Source organism: Heptranchias perlo, chromosome 3, assembly GCF_035084215.1.
Source record: "Heptranchias perlo isolate sHepPer1 chromosome 3, sHepPer1.hap1, whole genome shotgun sequence".
In the NCBI taxonomy this organism is placed as follows: Eukaryota; Metazoa; Chordata; class Chondrichthyes; order Hexanchiformes; family Hexanchidae; genus Heptranchias; species Heptranchias perlo.
The window spans coordinates 14,640,000-14,666,198 of NC_090327.1; the positions used below are offsets into that span (position 1 = coordinate 14,640,000).

The 26,199-nt window shown below is 42.4% G+C and overlaps 1 protein-coding gene across 1 annotated transcript; it reads left to right on the forward strand.

Moving 5' to 3' along the window:
* The first annotated feature begins 347 nt into the window (after positions 1-347).
* LOC137306006 (centrosomal protein of 290 kDa-like) lies at positions 348-26,199 on the forward strand. The gene is made up of 7 exons (XM_067975018.1): positions 348-587; positions 3,475-3,614; positions 4,363-4,446; positions 13,535-13,628; positions 19,753-19,927; positions 24,005-24,099; positions 25,213-26,199. The coding sequence occupies exons 1-7, from the start codon at positions 543-545 to the stop codon at positions 25,375-25,377; spliced, it is 798 nt and encodes a 265-aa protein (XP_067831119.1). The 5' UTR covers positions 348-542; the 3' UTR covers positions 25,378-26,199.

Consider the following 26,199-nt stretch of genomic DNA (forward strand, 5'->3'; position numbering starts at 1 on the left):
CTGGAGGGATGGCAACCCCGACCAGCACAGACCTGTTGGGGCCGAATGGCCTGTTTCCTGTGCATAATTTTAACCTAACTCGTCAGGCGGGAAACGCAAGGGATCGGGTGGATCTTCGGTTTAACACCCCGTCCAATATTGCTCTTCATTGTGGGTGGGGTGTAAAACTAGCGTTGCCTCCAACCTCGTCAATTTCCCGGACGGGCGGGTTAGGTTAAAATCGCCCCCTAATGTTGGGGATGTATCTACCGCTGTAGTTTGATCCTCCCAGCGGCAGATGGCGCTGACCTGCCTAACCGCCTCCCTCCCCCGCCAGCGCTGTTTGACTGTCCCACCGACGGCCACGTAGTTTGTTCCTCCCGGCGACAGGGGGCGCGATCCTCGCTGGTGTTGCAGCCGTTGACCGATGTCCAAGGCTGGGGTCACTGACAACGGGAGCCGGGCGGCTTCCGCGGCCTGAGGCCCGGAGACATTTTTTACTTCAGTCGCCCTCCTTTCTGAACGTTGCCTGCGGTTTAATCTCACTCCCGTGGTGTTTTTAAATGCCGGTTATTATGGACTTTCCGCCTATACACAGGTGCCTGCAAGTGAGTAAAGTCGGTGCCGCGGGGGGGGGCCCCCCCCTCCCCCCCCCTCCCCCCCCCCCCTCCCCCCCCCCCCCCCTTCCTTCCCCCCCCCCCCTTCCTTCCCCCCCCCTTCCCCCTTCCCTCCCCCCTTCCCCCTTCCCTCCCCTCTGGTAAACTTTCAGCTGACCGGCGGTGCCTCTCCTCGGGCGCGGCACGGTACCTGAGACCGGTCAATGCACCGGTCGCCTTGGACTAGAGTTATACTCGGCTCAGTGTCACTTGGACATTTCCCTGCTATCAACCAGGGAGAGGATATAGGTTCGGAAGCTCAGCTCGGGATCGAATACCTGGCTGAGATTTGTGAACGGTCTGGTTTAGCCCGAGACAGTGGTCGAGGTTGGGAGGATGAGATCGGCGGGAAGGGTTCAGAGTTTTGTGGCGAGGGGCAAAGACGATGGCTACACCGCACGGACTGCAGCGGTTCAAGAAGGCGGCTCACCACCACCTTCTCAAGGGCAGTTAGGGATGGGCAATAAATGCCGGCCTCGCCAGCGATGCCCACATCCCACGAACGAATAAATAAAAAAAGTTCCAATGTTTAACTAGAGGAAATTGAGGTGCATCCAAGACTGGATGTTGGATAAGCAGTCTGATGGCACAGAGGTAGTGGAAAGGTTGGAGAGGTGGTGAAGGGATTGTGGAAGCTGATCCCATGTCTGTGGATGATGTTGCTAAGGGGCAACATGTAGGTGAGGAAGAGGAACGGCCTTAGGGGGATTGCAGAGGTAATGGTGCGGGGTGAGACGAGAAGCCATTGCTGCAGATGGTCTGGCTATAACTGGACAGGTAAGATTGGAACCAAGTGTGGGCAGTCCCACTGAGCTGGACAACGGTAGAGATGGTGTAGTCGACCACGTCAAAGCCTTATCCCAAAGAGGGATATTGTACCATGGTCACAGCCATAGAGGATATCATTTCATGGGAGAATACAGTGCTCTGAATCACCTTGAGCAACTTCATGGGAGACACAAATGTACTCCCAGATACAATCCAAGTTTAGAAGGACAAAATCTATAATTGTACTGCTAGATGTTTGTCAGTTTAAATGGATATAGTATGAAAATTTTACTCATCAACTATGCTTAACCAAACTACTAGTAACAACACTGATTTAATAAGTAGAGGATGGATTTGCTTTATCAAAGCAAGTGCCAAAGATTAGATTATTCCGTCCCTTCTAAGGAAAGACAGGATTGACTGGTACGATAACGTGTAAGACCTGGCCCATGGGCCAAATCCAGTCCGCAAGACCTTTTAACCTTGTCCACAATTGCTTAGTTCCCTTTGTGTGATTAATTGGAAGCTCTACATTGGAAGCTTTTATCACCGACAACTCGCCTGAGCTGTTCAAACTTCCCAGGCGTGGATTAGAAAAGGGTGCTTGCTGATTGGTTTAAAAATACTGCTTCATCATTGGGGCCAAACGGGTAGCAGCCTCTTGGCCCGAGAAGTTTAAACAGGCTGAAACTGCGGGAGACCCACTGATGGTCACGTCATGAACAAAGTGAAGGAATAAAGCACCAGAGCTAACGAGCGAAAGAGCAGGAGGGAGCAGACAGTGGACTGGGTTAGGTAGTGGAAGAGGATGTGGGGAAGTAGTGTACCAGCTCAGGAACAGTGAAGTGATGGGAGGTTCAGTCTTTGTGTGAGAGAAGAGGGGGAGGGCCGGTGGGGGTAGATTTTTTTAATGTACGGCAGGATTTATTTTTATTATATGGTGGGCATGAATTTCTAGCGCGGGAGGCTTGGATTTTAGCTTGGGGATGGGTTTCTGGCCATAAGTGGCCCACTCAATGGTTGTGCCCTGTAATCCTGCCCACTGCTCCAGAAGTTTGGATACCGCTGGACTGCTACCGGTCTATTGCGAGACCTGCGTCTGCAGATTCTATTCTCTTTCTGTCTTCTTTCTTTCTTTTCTATCTCTCTGCTCTCATCTGGTACCTTTGGGTCAGCTGACCATGATTTGCGAACCCTAGGCTTTCTGGGGCACCACGATTGGGTTTATTTTGTGATTGATATGAGCGACTGTTAGTGTAACATCTTGTTTTAAAGTGCTCTAGCACTGAGAGTGGATATGTGGATACAATTCACCACTCGTTACTGAGTTCCATCTATTGCACCAAGTATAGAAGCAGAGGTGAGGTATGATTTTTTTTTTTTCCTCCACCCCCGAAACAATGAGGAGTTCATCTCTCCCTCTTTGGCCCAGAGGTGGATGGCAACTAGGGCAAGATCAGATGAAACTCTTTCAGATGAGTGACTACTGCCAGCTGTGGAGATTAAGTTGGCGACGTTCTCATTTGGGAATTGAGATCTCAGCCATTTGAGTTACTGAACATTTTCCCAACGTGTTTGACTGCTGTGTAGTTCCGTTCCTGTGTACATATTTGTGGCTAAAATGGTCGTTGCAGTGGCAATCTTTTAGAGCATTAACTTTAAGTAATGGTGGTGGAGGAAGGCGAAACAGAGATTCAGTTGTCCCATAATGCTGAATTGCCAACCTCAGAAGGGTGGGAAAGTTGAGAGCGAGGCGTCCCAGGGTCACTGCCACACATTTCCTACAGACTGGCTTAAGGTGTCATTGATGGAGGCCTATGAGTAGGCAGGCTGCCTGCCTTCTCAGTCATGGGTACTGTGTAGCTCACGGAGACCAGCGGAGTGGGAAGGAAAAATAGAGGGCTTCGTACCACCGATACAAGAAATTTACATACACATTGTTAGAAACTGCAGATTTTGTTTTCCCTGCTGGAAGAGAGAAAGTTACAACGGTGTCAATAGAAGTAGGTTTTGGGTGTGCACCTTTTCAATGTGCAAATGGCTCTAACCCCACTTCTCTGTGTTTCTGTAGCTTTGTGCCGAAAATGAGCATGTGCAGAAGAAGTTGAAGAAACTACGGCAGAAGAATGAGCTGTTGGAGAGTGAGCTGTCAGAGATCCAGGAAAAACTGCGACTGCAACAGCTGATGAGGGACTTTGTAACCACTAGAGAGTAAGAGCCCTAAAGGCATCCCAAAAAAACTTGCCTTTTCTGTACCTGTGTAAACACACCGTAGAAATTCTTAAGCATTATAGTTACATTGTTGGTGCTACATTACCATATACACCTGAGTATAAGGCAACTCTCATATAATATGGCTCCCCCAAAATTCCATCCAGGAAAAAGAGAAAGATCTGTGACTGTTGTATAAGACGAGGGCCTTGTTATAAACCCTCTATCCCCCCCTAAATTCTTAACTTTAATGTTGGCTGGATTCACAAGTATGTTTTCCTTTTGTTCTTTCATATTTCAACCAGCGCCTTCGTACTCTGGATTGGTTTAAATGACTTTTAGTTGACGTCATGCTCAACCTCAACTGAAGGTTTAAATAATTCTCGTGCCTGGAACTAATAAGGTTACTGTATTTGCTTTTAATCTTTTTGTAAAATTTTGGTTTAGCTGCAAATATTTAAGTGCCTTGGAGTGACGAGGGAGAAATTATGTACCTCGAAGACTCACACACTGAGCCCCGCCCTCTACTATGCCAAACGGAGAGTGGGAGTTTACACCTATAAGAGGAAATTAGAGGTTGTAGCACCCCAGGCTGTTCATGTGCATTAGTTACCATCTGTTTACAAAATGTTAATGGCAGAAGCCTGGGTACAGGTTGCCTGTTTGTCCTAATAGTTGTTGGAGGATAATTGGGGTGATGTAGAAGAAAGATGAATACTAAATTTCACAATTTTAAATGTTTATCAAGTGCTCAAATGCAGACAGAACCTCATCCGTGGCACAGAGGAAGTCTTAAAGAGGGCAATGCTTCAAAGGCAGATGAAAAGAGCAAGTAAGTATTTAATTTTTTTTAAAAAGTGTATTGAGCGCAAAGAAGGCGTGACAAAACTTTGTCTTGCGTTAGAGTAAATAGAATACAAACTGAATGAAATAAAAGTGGTCTTAAAGAGGCCAGGAAAGGTTTTCTCTTTAAAGGAGTTGGAATTGATGCAAGGTTTTAACCATAAAGTTAGAGCAAAATCGCTCCAATTTCAAGTTGTAACCCAGCATTTATTTTTACCATCCCGCCCTCAGTAACCTCTGGAATAAATGTCTGATCTTGTCTGAGTAGAACACAGTGACAATTATTTTTTTTTCTGGTCTCTGAAGTTGCACGAAACTTCTAAAAGAAAGGCTCAAACCCTTAAGTAATTAATGCAGATAGTCACAAACTAAATGTAAATTTTTCTGGATCAGTGAATCTGAAGTCAGATGTGAATGATTACTTGTTTCAGACAAGTAGTAATTGAGGAAAATGTTGTGGTGTTTACTTTTTGTATATGTATAAACTGTGTGAAAACCTCATTCAAGTGAAGTGGGAGCTTTGATGCAGTGCTGTAACCTAGAGAAACTATGACTTGGAGCATGGTATACTATGACAGAAGGTAAAGTTCAATAAGATATATCTTAATGGTTATAATCATATCATCTATGATGGTCCCTGGTTCATAAAATCTTTGTGACTATTGAATAACATGGTACAGTACAGCTTATCAAATGACAGTTCAATCACAGGATAGTGTTATCTGTCGTTATCTGCCAGCCCATCAAAAAAACAGAATGGAAAATGTTAAAGGAGAAAGACAGACTTGGGGCAAGTATTTTTTATTCACAGTATTTCCTCAATATATTCCGTCAATAAAAATATAGATATGTATTGCACCATTGTCACAATGTTCTCATATATTTAGCCTTTGAGATCAGCTGCTTTCCATCTCTGCTGCATAACCGCTCTGTGACATGACTGACAGGGAGAAGCTGTCAGCATTTAGGGTGGGTCTGTTCATTATAAAGGGGTATCAATTCTGGATCAGCTCCCAGCCCAGTTCAAGATCGGGATCTCATCAAATAACTGTTACAGAATCTATGTACATGCAGCCATGCATTTAACAAAAATCAGTTTGAACATAGAAAATATGAGCAGGAGTAGGCCATTCGGCCCTTCGAGCCTGCTCCGCAATTCAGTATGATCATGGCTGATCCTCTATCTCAATACCATATTCCTGCTCTCTCCCTGTACCCCTTGATGCCTTTTGTATCTAGAAATCTATCTAGCTCTTAAATATATTCAGTGACTTGGCCTCCACAGCCTTCTGTGGTAGAGGATGCCACAGGTTCACCACCCTCTGAGTGAAGAAATTTCTCCTCATCTCAGTCCTAAATGTCCTACCCGGTAATCCTGAGACTGTGACCCCTCGTTCTGGACCCCCCAGCCAGGGGAAACGTCCTCCCTGCATCCAAACTGTCTAACCCTATCAGAATTTTATATGTTTCAATAAGATCCCCTCTCATTCTTCTAAACTCGAGTGAATACAGGCTGAGTCGACCCAATCTCTCCTCTTTTAAACAGTCCTGCCAACTCAAGAATCAGTTTGGTGAACCTTCACTGCATTCCCTCTATGGCAAGTATATCCTTTCTTAGGTAAAGAGACCAAAATTGCACACAATACTCCAGGTGTTGTCTCACCAAGGCCCTGTATAACTGCAGTAAGACATCCTTGCTCCTGTACTCGAATCCTCTTGCAATGAAGGCCAGCATACCATTTGCCTTCCTAAATGCTTGCTGCACCTGCATGTTTGTTTTCAGTGACTGGTGTACAAGGACACCCAGGTCCCTTTGTACATCAACATTTCCCAAACTATCACTATTTAAATAATACTCTGCCTTTCTGTTTTTCCTTCCGAAATGGATAACTTCACATTTATCCACATTATACTGCATGTATTTGCCCACTCACTCAACTTGTCTAAATCGCCTTGAAGCCTCTTTGCATTCTCCTCACAACTCACTATCTCACCTAGTTTTGTGTCGTCAGCAAACTTGGAAATATTACATTTGGTTCCCTCATCCAAATCATTGATATATATTGTGACAAGCTGGGGCCCGAGCACTGATCCCTGTGGTACCCCACTAGTCACTGCCTGCCACTCTGAAAAAGACTCATTTATTCCTACTCTCTGTTCCCTGTCTGTTAACCAATTTTCAATCCAAGCCAGTATATCACCCCCAATCCCATGTGCTTTAATTTTGTACACTAACCTCTTATGTGGAACTTTATCAAAGGCCTTCTGAAAATCCAAATAAACCACATCCACTGGTTCTCCCTTATCTATTCTACCAGTTACATCCTCAAAAAACTCCAGTAGGTTTGTCAAACACAATTTCCCTTTCATAAATCCATGTTGACTTTGTCTAATCCTGTTGATATTTTCTAAGTGTTCTGTTATCACATCCTTTATATTTGAATCCAGCATTTTCCCTACTACTGATGTTAGGCTAACCGGTCTGTAGTTCCCTGTTTTCTCTCTTTATCCTTTTTTAAATAGTGGGATTACATTTGCCACTCTCCAATCTGCAGGAACTGTTCCATAATCTATCGAATTTTGGAAGATGACAACGAATGCATCCACTATTTCCATGGCTACCTCTTTTAGTACTCTGGGATGCAGATTATCAGGTCCTGGGGATTTATCGGCTTGCTATGCTAAATGCTCATAATATGTGGATGTAAACTATCTGTGAGTACCTTGTCTGTCAGTTTGCAAGTTTAAAATAAACGTTTCAGCAGGCTTGCACTTCTTATTTTACTTTTAAATCTTTTTGTTGAAATCTTCCCTCCCTAACCCAGCAGTACAGAGGCCAATTGTAGCAAACCTGCTTTGATCAATTAACATAGCAAGTACCTGGGATCAAACCAAGACCTTCCTGGTTTGTGTGGCTCAGCCTCTCACTGCCTTAATCAGCTGAACCATCAGGTGACCCAGTGCCTACTCCTAATGGACCCAGACCTATAATCATACCCCTTCTCATCAATCATAACCTGCCTTTATATTCTTGTGCTGCCAGCTTCCACTGTGTGGGTCTCTCAGAGTTGGTAGCAGCCGTCGCAAGTTAAACTCAGCACATTTTCAAAACTAGTGGCCAAGACGACCCATTTTTTAACCGGGTCTACACAACTGCTGCTAGTTCTCCTGGGTTCAGTAAATGCATTGTTCTAGGAGCAGCACAATCCTTGTAGCGACGTCATTACATAATGTCATGACATCAGCACATAGATGTGAGTGCTGATTCATTGCAAATGCTCGCTGGTCAGACTGTCGCTGTAAGTTTGCATGTGTACATTACATTGTGGAAGAAATGTTTTCCATTTTTGCAGCTGGTTCACATGGAGTTTGCCCACGCAATTTGAACATAAATGTGGGAAAGTGACACACTAAGGTTTCTCTTACAAGCCCGGGCTTGTATGACAAATCAGATTTACATTGAATTTTGTGGAACATATAATTACTGCCATAACATTTTTTTTCTGCCTGTTTTGGGGATTGTACTAGTGTTGATACAGTGGGGCTTGAAATACCTCAGGATATTCTTTTACCTTTGTTAATCAGAGATGGAAAGCACTAACCAATCACTAATTAGTCTACTAAACGTGTTTCCATCAAGCTTTTGTGATGAATTTCTTCAGAGGAGGAAGCAATGTATATTAGAGCTTCCGAGGCCATTTCTTCCCTGGCATGAAAGGACAAAGCACAGCATTATGTCCAAGTATTATTATTTACAAGCACCCTGAGATGCTTTTCTACATTGGAGGCACTGTATAATTGCACATCTGTTGGTGATGTTTAAAAACCACACACAACATTTATGTCGTCTTGGAGATGATGAGAAAACCCTGAAATGCACAGCACCTGAAAAGTGAAGGAATGTGTGAAAATTTCAGGTGCAGCCCCTTATCACAAAACATGGTGTTCATAAGTGTGCCAATACTGACAAAGTGCCATGGCCACAGTGTTCAGCTGTCTTTGATTTTTGGTCTATCTGTTGTGCACTACAGCATCTTTTTCATTCAAGACCTGTTTGGACATAGGGGGTCAGACATAAACATTTAAAAAAAAAATTAAAGCCATTTTTAAAAATGCTTCTGTGCAATGTTGTGCAACAAAATTTGTAATTGTTGTATGTCAGTGCACTTTCTATTTCTTTCTTTGTGAAGCATTGTAAAATAAACGTGCAATGATAATTGAAGAGGCTATTGATTAGGTCTCAAAATTAAATCATGAAATGCAGCTGGAAAACATTTCTTCCACAATGTAAATTGACTAGTAATCCAGTGGATATAACTGCTGTTAATCTCACTTTCAATTAGAGCAAGACCAGTTAGGAGTGAAATCAGGAAGCACTTTTTCACACAAAGGGTAGTAGAAATCTAGAACTCGCTCCTCCAAAAGGCTGTGGATGCTAGGATGACTGAGATTTTTGTTGAGGGTGTCAAGGGATATGGAACAGAGGTGCGTAATGGAATTGAGATACAGGTCATAGAATCATAGCATTTTACAGCACAGGAGACCACCATTCGGCCCATCGTGCCTGTGCTGTTTGAAAGAGCTATCCAATTAGCCCCATTCCCCTGCTCTTTCCCCTTCCATGTATTTAGCCAATTACCTTTTGAAAGTTACAATTGAATCTGCTTGGATTACCCTTTCAGGCAGTGCATTCCAGATCATAATAACTTGCTGCTGAAAAATAATTCTCCTCATTTCACCTCTGGCTCTTTTGCCAATTAACTTAAATCTGTGTCCTCTGGTTACTGACCCTCCTGCCAGTGGAAACAGAGTAAATAAGGAGAAACTATCAAAACCCTTCATGATTTTGAACGTCTCTATTGAATCTCCTCTTAACCTTCACTGCTCTAAAAAGAACAACCCCAGCTTCTCAAGTCTCTCCACGTAAGTGAAGTCCCTCATCCCTGGTACAATTCTAGTAAATCTCCTCCGCACCCTCTCTAAGGCCTTGACGTGATTCCTAAAGTCTGGTGCCCAGAATTGAACAGAAAACTCCAGCTGAGGCCTAACCAGTGATTTATAAAGGTTTAGCATAACTTCCTAGCTTTTATATTCTAGGTCTCCGTAAAGCCAAGGATCACGTATACTTTTTTAACAGCATTATCAACTTGTCCTGTCACCTTCAAAGATTTCTGTACACAAATCCCCAGGTCTCTCTGTTCCTGTATCCCTTTTAAACCAGTACCATTTAATTTATATTGCCCCTCATTCTTCCCTCCAAAATGCACCACTTCATACTTCTCCACATTAAATTTCGTCTGCCGTGTGTCTGCCCATTTCATCATAGTAGGTACAGCACAGGAGGAGGCCATTCGGCCCATCGTGCCTGTGCCAGCTCTTTGTAAGAGCTATCCAATTAGACCCATTCCCCTGCTCTTTCCCCATGGTCCTTTAAATTTTTTCCCTTCAAGTATTTATCCAATTCCCTTTTGAAAGTTACTACTGAATCTGTCTTTGGTCCCCGCCGCAAACTCCGTTCCCTAGCCACCATTTCCCTGGCCACTTTCTGAGGCTGAACCAGCCTGATCGCAACCTTCGTGTCCTATTTGACCCTGAGATGAGCTTCCGACTACATATCTGCTCCGTCACCAAGACCGCCTACTTCCACCTCCGTGACATCGCCCGTCTCCGCACCTGCCTCAGCTCATCTGCTGCTGAAACCCTCATCCATGCTTTTGTTAACTCTAGACTGGATTATTCCAATGCTCTCCTGGCTGACCTCCCATCTTCCACCTGTCATAAACTTGAGCTCATCCAAAGCTCTGCTGCCCGTATCCTAACTCGCTCCAAATCCCGTTCTCCCATCACCTCTGTGCTCGCTGACCTACATTGGCTCCTGGTCTGGGAATGCCTCGATTTTAAAATTCTCATCCTTGTTTTCAAATCCCTCCATGGCCTCGCATCTCCCTATCTCTGTAACCTCCTCCAGCCCGACAACCCTCAGATCTCTGCACTCTTCCAATTCTTGCCTCTTGCGCATCCCTGATTTCAATCGTTCCACCATTGGTGGCTGTGCCTTCAGCTGCCTAGGCCCTAAGCTGAGGAATTCTCACCCTAAACTGCTCCACCTCTTTACCGCTCTCTCTTCCTTTAATATGCTCCTTAAAACCTCCTTCTTTGACCAAGCTTTTGGTCACCTGTTCTAATATCTCCTTATGTGGCTTGGTGTCAAATATTGTTTGATAATCGCTGCTGTGAAGTGTCTTGGGACGATTTACTACGTTAAAGGCACTATATAAATGCAAGTTGTTGTTGTTTCCACCACACTTTCAGGCAGTGCATTCCATATCATTACAACTCGCTGCATAAAACAAATGTTTCCTCATGTTGCCTCTGGCTCCTTTGCTGATCACCATAAATTTGTGTCCTCTGGTTACCGACCCTTCTGCCACTGGAAAGAGTTTCTCCTTATTTACTCTGTCAAAACCATTCATGATTTTGAACACCTCTATCAAATCTCCCCTTAACTCCCTCTGTTCTAAGGAGAAGAACCCCAGCTTCTCCAGTCTCTCCACATAACTGAAGTCCCTCATCCTTGGCACCATTCTAGTAAATCTCTTCTGCACCCTCTCTAAGGCCTTGACATCCTTCCTAAAGTGTGGTACCCAGAATTGAACACAGTAATCTAGCTGAGGCCTAACCAGTGTTTTATAAAGGTCTAGCATAACTTACTTGCTTTTGTACTTAAAGCCTCTATTAATAAAGCCCAGGATCACATATGCTTTTTAACAGCCTTCTCAACTTGTCCTGCCACCTTCAAAGATTTGTGTATGCCCACCCCCAGGGCTCTCTGTTCCTGTACCCCCTTTAAAATTGTACCATTTAGTTTATATTGCCTCTCCTCATTCTTCCTACCAAAATGTATCACTTCACACTTCACTGCACTAAATTTCATCTGCCATGTGTCTGCCCATTTCACCAGTCTGTCTATGTCCTCCTGAAGTCTGTAACTATCTTCCATATTGTTTACTACATTTCCGAGTTTTGTGTCATCTACAAACTTTGAAATTATACTCACTATACCCAAGTCCAGGTCATAGATTACATCGAATGTACAGCACAGAAACAGGCCATTCGGCCCAACAGGTCCATGCCGGTGTTTATACTCCACACGTGTCTCCTCCCTCCCTACTTCGTTTAACCCTATCAGCATATCCTTCTATATGGTCATTAATATATATCAAAAAGAGCAATGGGCCTAATACCGACCCCTGGGGAACATCACTGTATACTTCCTTCCAGTCTGAAAAACAACTGTTCACCACTACTCTCTTTCTGTTCCTTAGCCAATTTTGTATTCACGCTGCCACTGTCCCTTTAATCCCATGGGCTTTAATTTAGCTAACAAGTCTATTATTTGGTACTTTTATCAAATGCCTTTTGAAAGTCCATATACACAACATCAACCGCACTACCCATCACCCCTCTCCATTACTTCATCAACGAACTCAGTCAAGTTAGTCAAACACGATTTTCCTTTAATAAATCCGTGCTGACTTTCATTTATTAGCCCATACTTTTCAAAGTGCCAATTAATTTTGTCCCGGATTATTGTCTCTCAAAGTTTTCCCACCCCTGACATTAGGCTGACTGACCTGTAATTGCTGGGTTTATCCCTCTCCCCTTTTTTGAACAGGGGTGTAACATTTGCAATCCTCCAGTCCTCTGGTACCGTCCACTTATCTAAGGAAGACCGGAAGATTATGGCCAGAGCCCCCGCAATTTCCACCCTTATTTCCTTCAGTAACCTAGGATGCATCCCATCTGGACCGGGTGACTTTTCTACTTTGAGTACTGCCAATCTTTTAAGTGCCTCCTCTTTCTCTATTTTTATCCTATCGACTATTGCTACTACCTCCTTTACTGCTACAATGGCAGCATCCACTTCTCTAGTGAAGATGGATGTGAAGTATTCATTTAGTGCCTCAGCCATGCCCTCTGCCTCCACAAAAAGATATTCTTTGTCCCTAATCGGTCCCACCCTTCCTTTGACTATCCTTTTACTATTTATATGTTTATAAAAGACTTTTGGGTCCCCTTTTATGTTAGCCGCTAATCTATTCTCATACTCTCTCTTTGCCCCTCTAATTCTCTTTTTTAGATCTCCTCCATATTTTCTGTATTCAGCCTGGTTCTCTACTGTATAATGAACCTTACATTTGTCGTAAGCCTCCTTTTTCTGTTTCATTTTAATCTCTATATCACCCAGGGAGCTCTAGCTTTGGGTGCCCTTCCTTTCTCCTTCATAGGGATGTGTCTACTCTGTACCTGAACCAACTCCTCCTTGAAGGCCTCCCATTGTTCATGTACTATTTTGCCTTCCAATTTTTGATTCCAATCTACCTGGGCAAGATCCCTTTTCAACTCGCTGAAATTTGCCCTCCTCCAGTTTAGTATTTTGACATTTGATGTCCCTTGTCCTTTTCCATAACAATTCTAAACCTAATGATATTATGACCACTGTTCTCCAAATGCTCCCCCACTGAAACATGCTCCACCTGCCCCACTTCATTCCCCAGAACTTGATCCAGCACTGTTTCCCGGCTGTTCTCAGAATTTTAAAAATCATTTTTGCATGCTAAGGAAGAATTTGTGTTACGTGGCCTCGAAGCGTCGAAACTGCTTGAGACATAATTAATTACTTTGAAGCGCACTGACTTGTGTCGGGAAATACAACAGCCACTCCGCACCACCAACATCTCAAAAACAGCAATGACATGAATGATCAATAACCTGTTTTTTGGTGGTGGTGGTTGAGCAACAACTGTTGGTCAGGGCAGCAAGTGAATTATCTGCTCTTGTTTGAATTGTGCCACGGGACCTTTTAGGATACACCCAAACTACTGGAACAAACATGTGGGTAGCCTAGTGGTTATGGTACTGGACTAGCAACCCATAGGTCATGAGTTCAATTCCCACTATGTCCAGGTGTGGAATTGAATTCAAAAAATCGGGCAATTAGTTCACTACCCAGTGTGTATTATTTCAGAAATGGTGATCCTGTTTTGGAACTAAATGTAGTCTCTTTGTATTCCTAGTCGGCTGCTACAGATGTACAATGCTCTGCAGAAACGTTACGAGAAAGAAATTAAAACCAACAAGGAGCAGACCGAAACCATCTCAAAACTCACTGTAAGTTCTGCATTTTTTTTTTAATCACAACTCGTTCCTTATATAGTGAATCTACGTGAAATATTGTTGGCTTAGGACGAGTGTAAAATCACATGACCTACAAGAGTAACCCAGGTTAAAAGTCACTACTGAATTTGATCTAAAACAAACTTATTTATAATGGCCATTTTTTTTGCTTATGGATTAAAAAATTGGTCTATTCCATGAAAATTATGGCTGTTAACTGGAACTTACAGATGGAAATTTTTGTACTGATAATGGGAGTTATGTAAAAAGAATGTGTATAAGATCATAGATTCCAACCCTTCATTTTTTCCTTATGTGAAACATCTTGGGATGTTTTTTCTATGTTAAAGGTGCTATATAAACGTACGTTGTTTTTTTTGCTTTTTACAGATGTCGGCATAATCCAGCCTCTGTTCATGCGGGGGCTGAAATGTCAGCTGTTTTTACGACTGCTGAACTCGCCCCATAATCATAAGAACAGGAGTAGGCCATTCAGTCCCTCGAGCCTGTTCCACCATTCAGTTAGATCATGGGAGGGCGGGGGGGGGCGAGGGGCGAGGGGCGAGGGGCGGTGGAAGCAATCAGCCAGAGTTCCTGCTCCTGATTGCAACCTAGTGACCCCTGCTGGAAAGAGCATACATGGATGCTGAGTTAGCACAGGATTGGGCTGGATGTGAATGCATATCCAATGATCAAAATCAGTTGACTCAATAGAATGGAAATTAAAGCAAGGAATGGCAGCTACCATGATTTACAACACTTAAAACATACATATGCCTATATATCTTAAAAATCTTCTGTCTGCGTGCACTTTTTGTCTGCACACCTTGACTTCCTGTTATCGTGTTTTTGTCACATTTTTTGTCAACGTTTTCCCATTATAAATTCCTTTGTTCACAATTATTAATGGGTTTTGCCTATGTAAGTAAGCTTGTCAATCTGATTGCTTACTCTTTCCCACAAATTGGCCAAAATGTTTTATGAAAATTTTTTCGCGTGCTACTTTTCCTCAGTAACTGAAATTTCTAATGTCGAAAATAAGAATTTAAGAAAAAAATAAACAATGACATATTTCACAATAACATTATTGCATTTATTTAATTGAATTTTCATTTGTGTCTTGTATGGCCATCATTAACATTTTTACTTGAAGGCTTCAGCCTCTCCCAAAAGCCAAGGCTTGGAATTGATATTTTTGCCAGAACTGTGTACTTTCGCCTGTCCCTCCCTCACTGCTGACAAACACCAGAAATACACAAACTAGTAAAGATCACATTCACCGTCCGCGGTTCTGGTGAGCCGCTGCGCCACCGTCCACGGTTCTGGTGAGCCGCTGCGCCACCGTCCACGGTTCTGGTGAGCCGCTGCGCCACCGTCCGCGGTTCTAGTGAGCCGCTGCGCCACCGTCCGCGGTTCTTCCTCCACAGTGCAACCTAGATCAAAGGACCCCCCACCCCCATGCTGCTAAACTCCAGCAGTCCCGTGGCAATACTGTCAATCTCCAGGACCCTCACCACCCCTATTCTGCCATAGTCTTGTGTACTGTGCAGCATTTCCTGTGGGTGTTGCCTGGCTGGCATCATATTGCACATTTGTCCATTGCCCACAGCAGCAGGTGGACATTGAGCACCGAGCTTGGTCACAGGCTGCCCCTGCTCGATAGTCTGCGGCCTAGCTGCAGCAGTTGGCCCAGCAACAAATTTTCTCTCTTTCCTCCAACTAGGATGTGGATGCAATGTCCCTTGCATCCTTCCCTTAAGTAGGCAAAGGACATAAGGCTACCTCAACATGTACAAGGCATCTCAGATGTGACATCAGGCATCTCAGTGGCTGCGAACATGTTCCCTGGAAATGTAACTCTTTAGACCTGGTCTGTGCTGCAACTTCTGAGCTCTCTGTCTGCCTTCACCAACACCCGCCCCCCCACCCGCCCCCCCCCCCCCCCCCCCCACTCTCCCTTACCACCACCACCAATCCCTTGTGGGATCAGCTAGCTGAATCTCTTCAAGTTGAGTTTAGCTCGCAGTTCTCGGGCTTCCCTGGAATACGATATTTAATGTGGAACTTACTGCTGCTCCATACACCTCTGATGTAGTTGGAGCTCAAACAGCAGCCCCTCGCCCCAGCACCCCCACCCTACCTGATTACACGCTGGGCCCCTGACTTGTTCGGTGGGTGAAGTGTGTGATTCTGTGCCATGCCATCTGCGCCCCCCTCAGCTGTCTCTGCCAAGCTAATAAAGCCCATGCGCCCTTTCCCAGCACTGGCCTCCTCTGCTGAGCTGTTTGACCATACATCTTCGCATCATTTCCTCAAATGGCACAGTTGCTGAAACCCTTACTTCTTTCATGTCTACGCAGCTAGGTTATTTCAGCCACATCCTGGCTAAGTTTAAATCTGTGGCCCCTGTAAACCCCGAGTTCGAGGATTTCTGCTCTCCAGGTACTGATTGTTCCACACCAGATGCGATTGCATTAATGTAAGAAAATACTGTGTCGTGCAACCCCTTTTTTGTGATTGGCTGATTCACACAACAGCTACCAGGTCCTACGTTCTTGGTCAACAACCAGATCCTCCGATTATCTAGAACTGCTTTCAGAAACCCATCCCTCAACATCAATTGACTTAATCTCTTTTTGAAATTTGTTAATTCTCTCTCTCCAATCACAATTTACCGATCTAGCTCTGGGACCAGTTCTCTGTGAGTACCATTCGGAGTTCTCTCCAACCTAAATTTTTCTCAGTACGCTTCTCGCATTATGTCATAAGCAGCACTTTTTAACAATTTTAGAGTCTGCACTTTGCATTGGATCCACTGTAATTTCAGTGACCACTTTTCCATTAAGTGTTGATAGTGTATTTTGGCTCAAACTTTTTTGTTCACATATGGTACTTTGCTAATAATTCAAATTCTCTTGAAATTATCTATGTATTCCTCTTTATCAGACGGCATTTAGTGAAAATATTCCTAAGCCTCAAATCTGGGCTGGAATTACGTCTCGTCATCCTCAATTTTGCAGTGTTCCTACTTCTTCAGTTTCTGCACTTCTAAATTGTCTTTTTCCTCTGCTGCCAACTGGGCTAATTGTCGCTCGCTTTAAGTTTTTCTGAGCCCTTTTAGACATTTGTGAGCACTGCTGCTTACTACTATCCATTTTACTTAAAATTGAGACTGTGTGAATAACCTTTGGATTGTAACCCAACCTTTGCTGCCACCACTATTATCTTTTCAGGTTTGAGCACTTTGTTCAGGTTCAAAGACCACTCCTGTAAGTGAGCTCTCACTCAACAAGAACAACAACAATTTGTATTTATATACTCAACGTTGTAAAACGTCCCAAGACGCTTCACAGGAGCGTTATCAAAAAAATTTGACACCGAGCCACATAACGAGATATTAGGACAAGTGACCAAAAGCTAGGTTTTAAAGGGCATCTTAAAGAAGGAGAGAGGCGGAGAGGTTTAGGGAGGGAATTCCAGAGCCTAAGGCCTAGACAGCTGAAGGCACGGCCGCCAATGGCGGAGCGATTAAAATCGGGGATGCGCAAGAGGCCAGAATTGGAAATCTCCGAGCCCTTCAGCCCAGAGTATGCTTTAATTTGTCCTATATCTAGATAAATGTAGTGAGCCCAGGGGTCAAACAGAGGACCCTTGTCATTGTATTTTGACCACCACGTGGTTTCCTCTTCAGAAAGGAGGCAGAATAACACTCATCAGTTCGTGGCCTGGGAGATAAACTATCAGACAGGTTTATTGAACATTAACCAGATAAATTAACTGTATCAAATATAAACAGTAGATTTATAGTAAATACAAAATGTATAATTCCTGCAGGGAATATTGAAAACAAGGCTTTTCTCCTGCACTAACCCTCAGAGTAAATTGTACCAGAAATTCAAACTCAATCTCTGTCTAAACTTATGTGGTAATTTACAGTGGACTGAATCGCAGAATATCTGGCCTACTTTACAATGCTTTCAGAATAACGGCTGTTTAGGAGGAAGTCAGCCTCAGATAGGCTATTAAAATTCCTTTGGAGATATACTGGGATAAAGGAAATTTTTAAAAATTATATCTGTTGAATTCAATCAGAGATGCCAATCAAACATACATCTTAAAAGATGCAAAAGATGTTTATATTTAAATTGAATGACTTGGCCTCTACCCGGGGATCAAATTATCCTGTGTCATCTGAATGTCTTATTCAAATGTAAACAATCTTACAACACCAGGTTATAGCCCAACAATTTTATTTGAAAATCACAAGCTTTCGGAGGCTTTCTCCTTCATCAGGTGAAAACTTGTGATTTTCAAATAAAATTGTTGGACTATAACCTGGTGTTGTAAGATTGTTTACATTTGTCAACCCCAGTCCATCACCGGCATCGCCACATCATGTCTTATTCAAAGCATTATGAGAGCAGTAGCCCAGGCAAACAGATAGTGAGTTACAATTTACATAGTATCATAGTAGGTACAGCACAGGAGGAGGCCATTTGGCCCATCTTGTCTTCGAAAGAGCTAGCCAATTAGTCCCATTCCCCTGCTCCTTCCACATAGCCCTGTAAATATTTCCCTTTCAAGTATTTATCTAATTCCCTTTTGGAAGTTATTATTGAATCTGCTTCCCTCACCCTTTCAGGCAGTGCATTCCAGATCACTATAACGTGCTGCGTAAAAAATGTTTCCTCATGTCTCCTCTGGTAATTTTGCCGATCACCTTAAATCTGTGTCCTCTGGTTACTGACCCTTCTGCCACTGGAAACAGTTTCTTCTTATTCACTCTGTCAAAACCGTTCATGATTTTGAACACCTCTATCAAATCTCCCCTTAACCTTCTCTATTCTAAGGAGAACAACCCCAGCTTCTCCAGTCTCTCCACATAACTGAAGTCCCTCATCCCTGGTACCATTCTAGTAAATCTCTTCTGCATCCTGTCTAAGGCCTTCACATCCTTCCTAAAGTATGGTGCCCAGAATTGAACACAATACTCCAGTTGAAGCCTAACCAGTGTTTTATGAAAGTTTAGCATAACTTCCTTGCCTCTATTCTATGCCTCTATTAATAAAGCCAAGGGTCCCCTATGCCTTTTTAACATCCTTCTCAATTTGTCCTGCCACTTTCAAAGATTTGTGTATGTGTACCCCCAGGTCTCTCTGTTCCTGCACCCCCTTTAAAATTGTACAATTTAGTTTATATTGACTCTCCTCATTCCTACCAAATGCATCATTTCATACTTCTGTGTTAAATTTCATCTACCATTTGTCTGCCCATTTCAGCAGTTCTGTGTCCTCCTGTAGTCTGTTACTATCCTTCACATTGTTTACTACATTTCCGAGTTTCGTGTCAACTGCAAACTTTGAAATTATACCCTCTATGCCCAAGTCCAGGTCATTAATATATATCAAAAAGAGCAGTAATCCTAATACTGACCCCTAGGGAACACCACTGTATACTTCCCTCCAGTCGGAAAAGCAAACCGTTCACCACTACTCTCTGCTTTCTGTTCCCTAGCCAATTTTGTATCCATACTGCCACTGTCCCTTTAATCCCATGGGCTTCAATTTTGCTAACAAGCTTATTATGTGGTACTTTATCAAATGCCTTTTGAAAGTCCATTTAGACAACATCAACCGCACTACTCTCCTCAACCCTCTCCGTTACTTCATCAAAGAACTCAATCAAGTTAGTCAAACATGATTTTCCTTTAACAAATCCGTGCTGACTTTCATTTATTAGTCCATGCTTTTCCAAGTGCCAATTTGTTTTGGCCCAGATTATTGTGTCTAAAAGTTTCCCACCACTGACGTTAGGCTGACTGGCCTGTAAATTCAGGGTTTATCCCTATGCCCCCCACCTTTTCTTTTACTTATATGTCTGATGCATCAGACATTATCTGACTCTGGAAATGGTTTGCATCAAAAAGCCTGGGTTAATTTTCATTTAAGTAAAACTTGATTTGGACCTAGAGTGAACTGCAACCCAAGAAACATAAAATAACACACCATAGACAAAAAAGCTTATCACAATTACCTTACTAGTTCTTTCATTTCAATTATACCTGCAGTTTGGACATTTAAAGATTTTTTTTTTGGTTCCTCACTCTTCTATCTTCCAGGTGAAAGTTTATGAGTTAGAACTACAGCTCTTGACATCAAAGCAAAGAAATCAGCAGCTGGAACGCACTCCCACTAGCAGAAGGCGAAGGACTCCAACACCAGACCAGGGCTCTGCACCTCACAAACGCAGGTCTAGTGGCAGGAAACGTTGCTCACCCGACTGCATTCACATTGGTGAGGCTTCAACTGAATGTTTTCTCTCTTGCAGATGTGAACTCATATTGGGGTGTGGTTCCACAGGCACTGGCTCAAGTGGCCATTCTTCATGTATGAACAGAGTGTTGGCAAACTTTTAAACTGAGAGAGGGAAGGTAGTATCATAGGCAAGGCCTCCTCCTAACCTCACCTGATGATATCCACGCCTTCTGACAGGAGTCATTTAATCAGGAATGGGAATGCTAGCTGAGAATTTTTTTTCTTTCGAGCCTTAGAGCACCGGGGCCATTTGTAGCATCCCTCTGTCACGCAGGCTGGGATCAGCTAACTCAGCACAGACTATGGACTTGGCCTTGTACCTTTTCTGATCTATATAGCCTTAGCAACACATTAACCCACTGAGCCACTTCTGAAAATTCAGCTGAATTGAATCTTTATAAAGATACACTGTACAATTTATGCAAACTTGCAGATTTATTTACATTCCCTTAAAGCATAAGAAACTGTGGAATGAAATAAGGTTGTTTGGCCCATCAAGCCCACTCCTACAGACCATGTACCTAATCCACCCCACTATTTAAGCTGAGGAAAAGTTCTATATAATTTCTCCCTGATCAGCAAAGGTAATTTAACAAAATTCCAGCATATGTATCCATTTGTCTGTCTTCATTTCTCAACTTTGGATGATGCATTGGGTTAGAACACTGTCTTCATCTCGTAGGTCTGGATGAATCTAGCACACAATGCAGGGATGAAAGACCCTATTCTCTGCCAGATGTAAGGCTCCTGAAAGATACAAAATTTTGAGGCACTTTGAAACCAGTTCCTAATGGACGTGCATCCCGAACACAAAACTGACCATACGTGGGCTCTAATATCCACTCCAACTCAATCAGATCATAAGGATATCTGGTGTGGAAAGTGGAAATGTTGCACAGTTGCATAAAAGGGCTGCTTTTTTGAGGTTGGGGTTAAAGGCACATTATTGGGGAAAATTTGGAGAAGCTTTCCTCTGCAACTAACTTGTAAGTATCTGATGTTGACATTGAGTTCCATCTTCGAGTTCTGATATCCTTCACCTTGCACAAAATTTACCCTTTTTAAAAAAAAATGTTTAAAAACTAAAGTGGGATACAAATTTAATTTTCCCCATTTTATTGAGATCCTGATTTCAACCAATTTGTTGTATCAAAACTCCAAGAGGTGGCCAGACACTTCTATTCAGAGAAGGGATCAGAGAGAGACTCATTTCCAGGATGCTCTTCTTGGGATCGGATCAGATCAGAGTGGGAGCAGATCTTCCACTTGCCCTCACATGGTGTGTAGTTTGGTAGATACCAAAGAAAAAGCTGAGGAAAATGAGGATAAAAGGTTTCGCACAAAAAAATACAATCAGCATGCTTGCAACCACCAACAGAGGAGTTATCCCCTTCTACTGTAGACCAAATACATAGACAACAAAGGGGAGCATGACAAAAGGGAATACGAAAGATTAGGAAAGAAGTTTTTAAAAAAAACAATTAGGAAGGCAAAGAGAATCTACGAAATTGAATTATCAAGGAATATAAAAAGAAAGAGTAAAGTATTCTACAGACAGATAAATAACAAAAGAAAAATCAGGATAGGGATAGGGCCACTAAGGGATGCACACGATAAACTCATAGTGAAATAGCAGAAATATTAAATAATTACCTAGCCTCATTATTTACCAGGGAGACTAACATGGTGGGCATGACATTAGAAGAAGACATCAAACAAGATATAAAAACATCTAAGATGGAAAGGGGGGAGATAATCAAACTTAGAGAGGATAAAACCCCTGGTCCAGATGGATTGCAGCCATACATATTAAAAGAAGGAAGGGAAGAGATAGCAGAGCACTATTACATTTATATCAAAATTCATTAGAAAAGGGAATAGTGCCAGAGGACTAGTGGACAGCTATTGTGATTCCTATATTTAAAAAGGGAGATAGAACCAGTCCAGGGAACCATAGACCAATTAGCTTAATGTCAGTGGTAGGAAAGATAATGAAATCCTTACTCAAAGATGTAATAGAAAAACATCTAGAAATCGAAAATATAATAGAGTAGGCAGCACAGATTTCAAAAGGGAAGGTCATGCTTGACCGACCTTATTGAATTCTTTTAAAGAAGTAACAGAAAGGGTGGATGATGGTAATGCAGTAGATGTTAATATATTTGGATTTTCAAAAAGCCTTCGATAAGGTTCTGCATAGTAGACTCATGATTACGATCAGAGCATATGGAGTCAGGGGACAAGTAGCAGAATGGATAGCAAGCTGGCTACAAAACAGAGTAGGGGTTAAAGGTCGTTACTCAGACTGGCAAAAGGTGGGAAGTGGTGTTCCATAAGGATCGTTGCTGGGACCACTGTTGTTCACAATTTACATAAACAATTTAGATTCAGAATCAGAAGTACAATTTCAAAATTTGTGGATGACACCAAATTGCGGGGTTATAGTTAATACCGAGGAGGACTATGACAAAATACAGGAAGACATTAATAAAGTTGCAGAACAGGTGTGTAATTGGCAAATTAATTTCAATGTGGATAATGTGAGGTATTACATTTTGGTAGGAAGAATAAGGGGGCACATAGTGCTTGGATAATCAGTCTAAATGGGGTAGAGAAATCTGGGGGGTACAGATACACAAATCACTAAAAGTAGCAACGTAGGTTAATAAGGTCATTAAAAAAGCAAACCAAGCACTGGGGTTCATTTCTAGAGGGATAGAATTGAAAAGCAGAGAAGTTATGTTCAACTTGTATTGAACCTTGGTTAGACCACACTTAGAGTACTGTGAACAATTCTGGTCTCCATATTATAGGTTATACCTATCAGGAAAGATTGAGCAGACTGGGGCCATTTTCTCTAGAAAAGAGAAGACTGAGGGATAATCTGATAGAGGTCTTTAAGATTAAGAAAGGGTAGATGTAGAGAAGATGTTTTGGTCTGCCCCGCAAGTGGAAACTATAGGTCATCAATATAAGATCATCACTAATAAATCCAATAGGGAATTTAGAGAAACTTCTTTACCCAGAGTGTGGTAAGAATGTGGAACACACTACCACAAGGAGTAGTTAAGGCGAATTGCATAGATGCATTTAAGGGGAATCTAGATAAACACATGAGGAGGTCAGAGGCTGGGTATTCTGCGGTGAGTGACTCACCTCCTGACTCCCCAAAGCCTTTCCACCATCTACAAGGCACAAGTCAGGAGTGTGATGGAATACTCTCCACTTGCCTGGATGAGTGCAGCTCCAACAACACTCAAGAAGCTCGACACCATCCAGGACAAAGCAGCCCGCTTGATTGGCACCCCATCCACCACCCTAAACATTCACTCCCTTCACCACCGGCGCACTGTGGCTGCAGTGTGTACCATCCACAGGATGCACTGCAGCAACTCGCCAAGGCTTCTTCGACAGCACCTCCCAAACCCGCGACCTCTACCACCTGGAAGGACAAGAGCAGCAGGTACATGGGAACACCACCACCTGCACGTTCCCCTCCAAGTCACACGCCATCCCGACTTGGAAATATATCGCCGTTCCTTCATTGTCGCTGGGTCAAAATCCTGGAACTCCCTTCCTAACAGCACTGTGGGAGAGTCTTCACCACACGGACTGCAGCAGTTCAAGAAGGGGGCTCACCAACAGCTTCTCAAGGGCAATTAGGGATGGGCAATAAATGCCGGCCTCGCCAGCGACGCCCACATCCCATGAACGAATAAAAAAAAGAGGGAGAAAGGAATAGAAGGATATGCTGATGGGGTTAGATGAGGTAGGGAGGGAGGAGGCTTGTGTGAAACATAAACACTGGCATAGACCAGTTGGGCAGAATGGCCTGTTTCTGTGCTGTGCGTTCTATGTAAGAAAATTTCAGACTGTTTTAACAGGTTGAAGAAAGAAAGACGTGCATTTATATAGCACCTTTCATGATCACAGGACGTCCCAAAACACTTCAAAAGCACTTCACTGGTTGTAAAGTGTAGACACTGTTGTAATGTACAAATACCGTCTACATTTGCAATCATGTAATTTATGTTTAATATTTGTGGTTTTCTGTAGAACTGTTGTTCGAGATAGAAAGGCTGCAAAAGGAAAGGGACAAACTGACAAAGGAGAAAAGAAGCCTGAAAAACGAGCTGGCTGGACTAGACAAGGTACTGTTGTTCACAAAATGATTTGCTGTAGACATTATTTAGTTCAGCAGTTTTCCACAACGGTTGATTTCTTTTACTGTGACACCCTCTCTTAGTGGGTCATCCCCAGACACCGCAGTCCTTCAACCCAGAAAGCGGGTAGATCAGTGAGAAATCTGTGATCAGTTCCACTGGGATGCACACCACGGTGAAGAAATACATTGTATGCCACCTTACCCTGAAAATGAACATCCCATCCAGCAGTGTGGCTGAGAACTAATGAAACTCATCATTTTATTGATAGTGGTTTGGAGTAGATTTACATCTTGGAATGTAGATATAGAGAATATGATGCAGCACACTGTTAGATATTGAAATATTCCATAAGTAACTTGACTACAATGCATTGTACCAATCCATACACGTGGTTACACTCATGAAATTAATAATACTTCCTGCTCAGTGATCCACCGCTCCTGCAATCTATTTAAGTAGCCATTTTACTTCCCTTCCCCTACAATCTTTTGCTTTTAAAACCCAAACTTGGTGTCATCTAATCATCACTTAATCTTTTCTTCCACTTTTGCTGTATTCCTTCACCTTGGACCTAAGTTTCTCAACTTAAAAAAATGTAACTTTTAAAAGCAACTTTTGCACAATTACTTTTATGAAGGTATAAATTATGAAATAAGTACCTGTTGAGCGGCTACTTAATAAGGTGTCTAATCCAAAAATGAGTCACCTTGTAGTTTAGTTTGGTTGCTGTGAACATTGTCAGGCTATAAATTGCCTGGATTGCATTGCATTCAGTGGGGTGGTATTTAGCAGAACACGATACTTTGCTGCCTGTCTATTAACCACTTCTGATCAGATTCCAACCCACATTGATCCCAATAGAATATAATTTATGTTTAACTTTGTGTTGGAACAAGGATCGTGGAGTATCAGGATATAGTTCTAGTGAATATCCAAAACTCTGTTATGCTGGCATTTCAATCCGGGAGGGAATTTTTTGTTACTTGTACAATAAATGTTAAGATATACATTATAATCAACTGGAATGTGATTTCCTCATTACATTATTACATTATTACATTTCTTAGACTAATTGTATGTTTTACATGTGCACTATAGGGCTTCTTTGAAGAAATTGAAGATTTAAAGTATGCTCTGCAAGAATCTGCTAAATTGAATAAAGAATATGAAAAGTGTCTACGAAAAATGTGTGAAAAATATGGACTTCCTTTTCCGCAACCATTACATCTAGTGGCCACAAAATCGAAAAACCTGAATTCATAGTGAATGTTTTTACGTTCAAAAATTGTCATTTTTAGAATTTTTATTTTTTTAAATCAAAGTATTTAAGGAAGCACATCATGTTGGCTTGTGGACATGCTATTTATTATGGTGACAGTAAAGCAATTTATACTAGTGGAAAGTTACTTTTCTGTGCTGGGCTGTCAAGCAGAGCCATCAGGCAAAAACTGGATTTTTTCCTCATTGGAAGGGAGGAAACATGGATGGACAATTCAGCCCACCTTGTGGTTGGGTACCTCCTAGCAAGGTTGGCCTGTGGCTAATTACTCTCCCACCCTCTTGCAGAGAAATATATGCGTGAACAAAATTAAACAAATGGAGTGAGTATTGACAACACTGTGTCAGCCAATGAGTTGGAGGCAGGGTGGGATTTACAGCAAACAGTCTATTTTACAATAAACAGAGTTTATTTTAACAGATTAAAAAATGAGCTACATCAAACAGAACTCATGACCAAAACTACAGCAGAGTCTCCCGATAAAAGCAGGATTATTTCTCCAGTAAAATGCAGTGAGTGAAGGATAGTTACATAATACAAATTATGTGCGTAAAATCAATCCCAGTCACTTACGCTATTACGGTTTCCAGGCGTGATTGGTGGGGGAATTACCCAATCATCTCCATTCTGGCCGGGTCTTGTGTCACTATAGACAGCCTAAAACAAATGTTGGGAGAATTTTGTGTTTTCCTTAATAAAATGTTTAAGTAATTATTTGAGTTATTTCAAATTATATGTTTTTGATTTATTTTTGAATAATAGTCAGCATTTGTACAGCATCAATCGAATATATTTTAAATAAACAT